This window comes from Gymnodraco acuticeps, unplaced genomic scaffold, assembly GCF_902827175.1.
Source record: "Gymnodraco acuticeps unplaced genomic scaffold, fGymAcu1.1, whole genome shotgun sequence".
In the NCBI taxonomy this organism is placed as follows: Eukaryota; Metazoa; Chordata; class Actinopteri; order Perciformes; family Bathydraconidae; genus Gymnodraco; species Gymnodraco acuticeps.
Window position 1 is genome coordinate 623,961 of NW_022990595.1, and position 7,838 is coordinate 631,798.

The 7,838-nt window shown below is 38.6% G+C and overlaps 2 protein-coding genes across 2 annotated transcripts; both read right to left on the minus strand.

Annotated features, from left to right (window-relative positions):
• Positions 1 to 752: 752 nt before the first annotated feature.
• On the minus strand, positions 753 to 3,367 carry LOC117554440 (myeloid-associated differentiation marker-like). The gene has a single exon (XM_034228886.1). It carries the CDS (start codon positions 3,204 to 3,206, stop codon positions 2,355 to 2,357), a length of 852 nt encoding a protein of 283 aa, XP_034084777.1. The 5' UTR covers positions 3,207 to 3,367; the 3' UTR covers positions 753 to 2,354.
• A 1,407-nt stretch (positions 3,368 to 4,774) lies between these two features.
• Positions 4,775 to 7,531, minus strand: LOC117554441 (myeloid-associated differentiation marker homolog). Its single transcript, XM_034228887.1, has 2 exons — positions 6,915 to 7,531; positions 4,775 to 5,794 (listed from the first exon to the last, which is right to left on the minus strand). The coding sequence occupies exons 1-2, from the start codon at positions 7,179 to 7,181 to the stop codon at positions 5,204 to 5,206; spliced, it is 858 nt and encodes a 285-aa protein (XP_034084778.1). The 5' UTR covers positions 7,182 to 7,531; the 3' UTR covers positions 4,775 to 5,203.
• Positions 7,532 to 7,838: the final 307 nt, after the last annotated feature.

Here is a 7,838-nt window from a genome sequence, read left to right on the forward strand (position 1 = left end):
CTTGAGCTACGTTTTTATTATAATTACTGTGAAATCTGCCTATTATGTTTTCGTCATTATTACAACAAATACACACTTGCAACTGATAACACTGGCAATGTATTTATATTTATTAGACTGTTAAAAAAAAATCATGCTTCAAATAAGTGGGGGTACGGCGTACCCCCGCGTCCAACGCCCACTACACCACTGGTTGTCACTATAAGTACAACATATTTTTTGGACGGACACTATAATTTACAGTTTTTTACCATGTTCAATCTGGGTAAGCAGCTCTAAAAAGTAGTGTTTTTAGCCTGACTAGTGTCTTAAAAGAACTCAGCGTTGGTGAAGACCTCAGGTTTTCTGGAAGTTTGTTCAATTTGTGGGGAGCATACAAACTAAAAGCAGCTACATTTTGTATCTTGTCACTGATTGGTCCAAAAGGTATCCACATTATTTTGGATAAAATAAAAAAAAGATCCCTTTTAAAATGAGTATGAGGTTATTGGGAAATAAGATTAATTAAGTAAATAATTGACCTGAAGTTAAGAAATGTGTTTATTGCTGATAACTAAATGTCGATACATTGAGGTTTATTCTTTACATTAAAACGTCAATGTAAATTCCCTAGAATAAGAAAATTGATATAAAATAGTCTAAAAGAAATAGCTTTTTTTTTTTTTTATATCTTAATAAGCAAATATCATCATAAACCAGAGATGATAGAGGGTATTGAAACACCTTTGACAGGCATTGTTTTTTCCCTAATATTAAACAATATAAACGTAATGTAATAAACTGTGTGAATTAAGGACAAGTTAGAGGTAAAACATTTAAATCCATTAAACTTGATTTATTTTAAAACATATAAACACATTAAGGGTCAACGATTATTGTTGCTTAAAAATACTGTACACTGAGAATTAAACATGTCCTTACAGCTGCGTTCCCTGAAATTCCTTCTTGGGGAGAATCAAAGTAAATGAGTTCCAAGATAAGTTTTGCCATTGCCATTAATTGCAATCATTTATTTAGTTTAAACGGCACTTAATTAATAGTGTTTGACACACTCCCTCAGATAACAGAGTTAGAGCAGGTTGGACGAATGTCATTGATTTAATGAACATACAGCACAGAAACACTTTCCCACTGCTGCGTCTAGGAGATCCTTTCGAAAGTACAAGCTTAGATTTCATGAACAAATGTCATTCTTACAACTGATCTGTAGCTGCAGCCCAGTTTAAATTGCCACCATATTTATTCAGTTTTATGTAGAAGAAAACACTCTGTTTAATGCATTTCTGTCTCAATTTCTTGTGCAATCTAAATGAAAGCAGATTGTGCATGCCTCTGTGTCTGACAGAAACAGACAATTGACTTAAAAAAGCTCTGTCTTTCTGACAGACTGACATGAGAAGAAAAGCTAAATTTCCACGCTCCGGTTGCTCCTTTTGACTCCAGATCACTCACACGGATTGGTGTGCCAGGTAGCACAAAGGCTGCAGGATTACAAGTGAGATTTGGTTGATGTCTTTTTACACTTCCTTTTGGTTAAAAAAGGAAAATAATGAATTGACGTCATACTTTTTGTAGCTTTCCGTTCCTACCCACCACAACTTTGAGCAAGAAAAGAAGCTAAATAAGAAAAAAAGAAAGATAACACCTTGAAAAAAAACAACAACTCCTGCAGCAGTTAGCAGTTAATTAAAGGGTTTTCTCTTCCACTTTTCCCACACATCGCTTCAACTTGGAAATCTCTCGCTGTCTCGCCTCTACCTGTTTCTCTTCCTCTTCTCTTCCCGTTGCATCTTTCAATGGACGCACTGCTTGTCACTGTCCATGCATCATGTTAAACTCATTGTTATCTGTAGGCATTTACTTTACCAGAACATCATTTTACGAATAAAGGAATAGTACATTTTAATTGCTTTTTTGTGGAACATTAGATTAGATGATCATGAGGGTGCTACTCTGCAAGTATTTTTAACCAACCGCTATGCCTTTAATCAGCAGGCCACCCACGAATGATGACATCACAATCATTTAAGTGTAGGCATAGATTAACATGTGGCCTTATTTGACTGTGACTCAGTGTTATAAAAACTAAAGTAGGAGCTCAAAATGATGACCTGCACTATTTGATTTACATCAGGATCCAAAGTTCTACTAGGCTAATTTATATTTTTACAACAGTGATATAATAGTTGTAATCATTAACTAACTCCACATAGTATACAGGGCACCAAACATGCTGTTAATTTAATCATTCATCTTTAGCAGAATATATGTATTGTATTCAGCATTGTCTGTAAAAGAACAGTACATCTATAAATCCCTGGATTGTTTTCAGTTCACGTTGAGAGGCAGCTGCTTCACTCATTGCTTACAAAGAACACAAGGCGTATGGAGTAAACCGTGTCCAGGGTGTAAACAATGACGTTGAATATCGTCATGAAGGTGACCACCACCAGTTTATCCCAGGGACAGAGGGAGGCACAGGTAATGGGTCTCTTATTGTTGCGGAAACTGTACAGTGGCCAGATCACCATTGCTGTTGTATACATCACTGCTGCCAAAATGTTATAGACAATCACAACTTTGTCAAAGAATGGAACAAAAGAGGTCAGCTGTGCAGTGGTGAGCAGGATTATGAGGAGGGCGAAGATGAAGCACAAGGAGTACGCGGCCACGCACCACTGCAGTCCTGGGAAGCTTGAATACTGTCCTGTCTCCAGGGACATGAAGATAAGACAGGCGAGGAATGTCTCCAGCATCTTCATGATGCCGGGCAACGTGGAGAGGAACCCGATGTTCTGCCCGCTTGGACGAAGGCGAGTTAAAACCACCTCGCCTGCGTACACCCCGAAACAAACCCAGGACACAACAGAGGCTCCGATCTGTCGGTAGCAGGTCTTGCAAGTGAAAAATGTGGGGTATATGATGGAGACGGAAAGACACATGAGGGTCGACAGCATGGCAAAGCCAGTGGTGAAATCCTCCCAGGCAAAAGGTAATTTGGCGTTGACAGTTGTGAACTCCAGGATGAGAATGAGAAGAGTGAAGAAGAAGCAGAAACACCAGGTGAACATGCACCACGCCCAGTAGGGGGACTGTACGTATCCCACTGTTGCCACCAGGCTAAAACACATACAGGTGAGGATGGCCGCCATTATTCGCATGATGCCCACTGGCTGAGTGAGCGCCCGCAAGTCCACACCAATCATGACTGCACAGGATGAATCCGTTTGACCCCAAAAAAAAAATGTTTCCAATGTCAGATGATTCTTCTCAGTGCACCCCTCGTTCAGCAAGGCCTTGTTTTTCAAACCAGCTCCTGTCAAAGAAATCCATGTAGCCAAGAGCTCCTGAGCAGGTGTGTTCTTTGAAACTGAAACTCAAAGTGTGGTGGGTGTATACTCAAACAGAGCATCCCAGGCTTATCTGCACAGTTTATGGCCCGTGTTTGACTTCACGGATTGGACACAGGTTGTCTGTTATCATATTCATCTCATGCCACACACATTGAACTCTGGTCCTCAGTGCAAGCCTTGTTCAGAAACTAATCTCCAACACAATGATGGGGTGTAAGGTCAAGTCCTACGGAAAATCACACTCTGGATCCAAAGATAGATCTCATATTTGTCCCTGGGTAGTTTAATAATGTTTTTTTAAATCAAATATATAGTTTTTTAATTGAAGTGTATACACTTTGTCAGTTAACAGCATAAAAACACTCCATGGTATACTAGTTAGAGCAATACATAATACTTATATATAAAACAAAACAACAGGACATTTTGAATGGTTGGTGTAAAATAATCTGAAAATCAACAATTACGTGGATCAAATCAGATCATAAAAGATCCTCGTAGTGTAAGAAAACTCAAGAGACCCTTTAATGCTTTAGCATATATAACAGTTCACGTCTTTAGCCACATTTATTAGAGTTGACTTTAACTACATTAAAATAACGTGAAGAAAGTTTATATTATTCTATTCCACATAAAAAAGAGAAAAATAACAATAGATTGTTTAGTGTATTTACTCAATGTTAGTCATTACATCAGTGTTGACATTGCCCTCTACCAAAAGCAAAATATACTGTTAAAACTTAAACTCACTTTCTATACATTAAGCCAAGAAGCAAAACAAATTATAAAAAAATCTCCTCGTATATGACAACAAAAGCACTCATTACAAAATAGATATGTTGTATTTTGGTGCCTTTGGTACCCTAAGGGTAAGTTTGCATTATGGTTTGGGTCCAAAATAACATTGTGTAATGTGGTCGATAACCTATAACTTATAGACACAGAAAGCCCTTTTTAAATTGATGTTTGATTTTACTCTCTCTCTCCTTCTCTTGATTTGTGTTTACAAGATCATTATTACTTCTTCTCGTGATTCTCCATTTTTACTGTAGAGGGCAGCAATGCTTGGACTGGAGTAAGATTGTGTATCTAACTTCAAAAGATATTATTACGATAAGCAACCAGACTTTAATCCTGACCTATCACTTCCTTGTTATAAAACACATTACCGTCACTACTTTTTTATTTTGACAGTTTCATCATTAAATGTGGCAAACACAGAGGAGTAACTACATATCATGATAGAGAACAGTTTGTTTCTACGAAAAGCAGAAAAGTTTGAGTGGAGTTGTGGAAGGTACACACTTTGGCACACCTTTGCAAACATCCTTAGAAAAGGATAGGAGAGGGCCAACTGCGCCGGTTTAAATATTACACAGTTTATTAGGTCATTAAACATATTACTCATTTACAAGTCCAAATCCAGGAATGTTTTTAATTAGTTACCGAGGTGCTGAAACAGTTAAGAAATAGCGACACTTGTGTTGATGACAAAAATCACACTTTTATTCCTATTTCAAACACTGGAATTTACAACAATATAACTGAGACTATCATTGTCATATCAATGCTGTATCAAAAATAACGGAATTAAGAGTCAATTGAGAATAATGCAAGTAAACAATAGATTGAGATAGCATCTTCTTAATGTTAAAAACTAGACACAGGACTGTTATTCCATGTCCTCAGAGAATGTATCATTAATAAATAGAAGTAAGCAAATTAAAACTACCACAAAGAGTGTCAGGGTTATCATGAACAAAACTACAGTGAATTTTTAACAGTAGTTATCAAAGAGCTGCTTTATCTAAGTTCTGTTTGACACCTGAACTATGATGCGTTTTTGCACCCTATGTTCTGCTAACAAAAAACACCAGCCTACAAGAATAAATAGTATCGGCAATGTAAGCACCAAGGTTAAAAGCGGTCATGAAGGAGATAACCACTAAATTATCCCACTGACATAGAACACCTGCCTTGCAAGTGCTCGGCCTGGGATTGTTCTGGAAGCTATACAACGGCCAGATGACCACAGCTGTGAGGTACATCAACACCGCCAACACGTTGCATGCTGTCAGGACTTTGTCAAATGGTGCGGGGAAGAGAGACAGAAGGCGGCAGACGGTAAAGATGATGACGAGGAGGGCAAAGATGAAGCAAATGGAGTAGACAGCGACACACCACTGGAGCCCTGGATAACTAGAGTACTGGTGGTGGTCCAAGCAGATGAAGATGATGCAGGCCACGAAGGCCTCCAGAACCTTGAGGAGGCCCGGGACTGTGGACAGGAACCCACTCAGCTCGCCGGGTTTAGCTCGGGTCAGCCCCACTTCAACGGCGTACAGGATAAAGACCAGACAGGAAGTGACTGTGGCACCGATCTGTCTGCTGCAGCTGGAGCAAGTGTAGAACCTGGGATAGATTATGGACGCTGCTAGCACCTGTGTGAGGAAAAGGTAATTATAAGAATGAGAAACGATTAATTCTAACCTTACTGTCTGTCAGTCTGTTTTACTTATAAGAACAATTGCACACTTAAAGGTGGGGTAGGTAAGTTTGAGAAACCGGCTCGAGATACACTTTGTGTTATATTCCATGGAATGCTCTTAACATCCCGATAGCAATGAATATCTTAAGTGCTTTGACAAAAAATCCATAAAAAAATATCTGTGGAAGCCGTGGCGCTGTAAAAAGCACGACCAATCATCTGAGCCGGCCCGGCTAAAATAACTGGATGGCCTACCTGCCTGTCAGCCTTCCATCTGTGCACAAACTTATCTCGTGCCCTCATTGGTCATGTGCGCGTTCGTGTGTGTTGGAGGAGGGGCTCTGTAAGGAAGTGGCAGATTTTTTCCGGCTGTGTATTTTCAAATTCCAGCGCACTCTAGCTGGTTTCTCCAAAATTGATATCCTACTCTTACATTTTGTTAGCTGTAATTTGGCTTTCATTGTGTTCATTTGATAGTCTACATATTTTTCACTGTCAACGTGTATATATTTTACTTTTCAGTTCTGTGTTCTTTTTGTGTTTGTTTATTTCTTTTTTTTTGTTTTAACTTGCTGCTGTGATGAAAAAAAAAACAAATTGGGATCAATAAAATAAATCTTATCTCTTTATCACTTATTGATAACCCCTTTTTTAAAATTATATTAGCAACAGTAAAAAGTATATTAGCACCAGTAAATAATAAACATACATTTTTACAACAGCCTAATGTCAAAGTTAGTCAAATGTGATTATAATCTCTTTTCATTGAATTGTAGGGGTTAAAAACAAAGTGAAACAATTTCAGGACATTTTTCTTAAAAAGTACATCAATTAATTGTGTAATAAGGTGGATTTGTTCTCCCTCTGTACCCTTATGTTTACATTTTCATCTTGGCTCACATACTGTATTTATTTAAAAGGTTAGCTCGTTCATTTAGGTTAAAATGCATCTTATTTTCAACCTGTAGACTTTAATATTCCCAAGAACACTAATGTCACTGGCTTCAACAACAACCCATGTCAAGTTTATAATACAAATATTTGTAAACAAAGACAAATGAGAAGATACCAACCATTAGAGTTGCCAACATGGCAAACGCAGCAGTGAAGTCCTCCCAGGAGATCGGCAACTTCGAGCTGAGGCTGAAGAACTCCAGGAAGAGTATGAGAAAGGTGACGCAGAAGCACAAGCACCAGGTGAACATGCACCACGTCCAGAAGGACTCTGCCCTGTTTCCCACTGAAGCCACCAGGCTGAAGGAGATACAGGTGAGGATCAGCTCCAGTATCCGCACGATGCCCACAGGCACTGTCAGTGTCCTGAAATCCAGTGTCACCATGGTGGTTGTAATCCTGTTACTGTGGTTCTAGAGAGATATTTAATAAGATATCCTCTTTTCACCAGCTTGTTTCCTCTTCCTTCTTAATTTGTTTTATTATTTTTGCTTTCTCAGGTCTCGCAGCTCATCCGGTTAGTCCTGCCTGAATGACGGATACAGAAAAGATTAATGCAGAACCAATGGCCGGTCCCTTGTCAACGCCCATCCGTACCTTCTTCCTTAAATGGTCAGTAAGGAAATGAGCGTGTGAGATATATGGAGGGTTTTTCTAGGGGTGGGGTATCTGGTATTTCCCTTTTTTTCGTTGCTTATCAGTTGTATATATGGCATGGTCAATAAAATAATTCAAATGATTTACAGCAGTTGTGTCCAACAGGAACTGCACCCTATGAAGTGTCCTTTCACTTCACCCTTTTTCTTATTCATTATGTTTGCTAACTTAACGGCTTGCCCAAACATCTATGGATTCAATCTGTAAATGCGTTACAGGAGGCTTAAAGGAATCTGGCCTCAGTGCTACAGAAGAATAATGTAAGATATACACGGAGCTTATATTTGTCTTTCACTGGATATGAAATGTAGGTCTGAAATATTGCATAGTATGATATTAATGTTGCTTTTTAGGACATGGATTAATCAACTAAGGGCTTTACAGTA

What these genes read in the sequence shown, in the direction of transcription:
- LOC117554440 (XM_034228886.1), bottom strand. Translation starts at nt 3,206, where the DNA reads ATGATTGGTGTGGACTTGCGGGCGCTCACTCAGCCAGTGGGCATCATG.
- LOC117554441 (XM_034228887.1), bottom strand. Translation starts at nt 7,181, where the DNA reads ATGGTGACACTGGATTTCAGGACACTGACAGTGCCTGTGGGCATCGTG. An exon ending in CCATGTTGGCAACTCTAATG is followed by an intron (nt 5,795 to 6,914) that starts GTTGGTATCTTC and finishes TTCCTCACACAG; the next exon opens with GTGCTAGCAGCGTCCATAAT.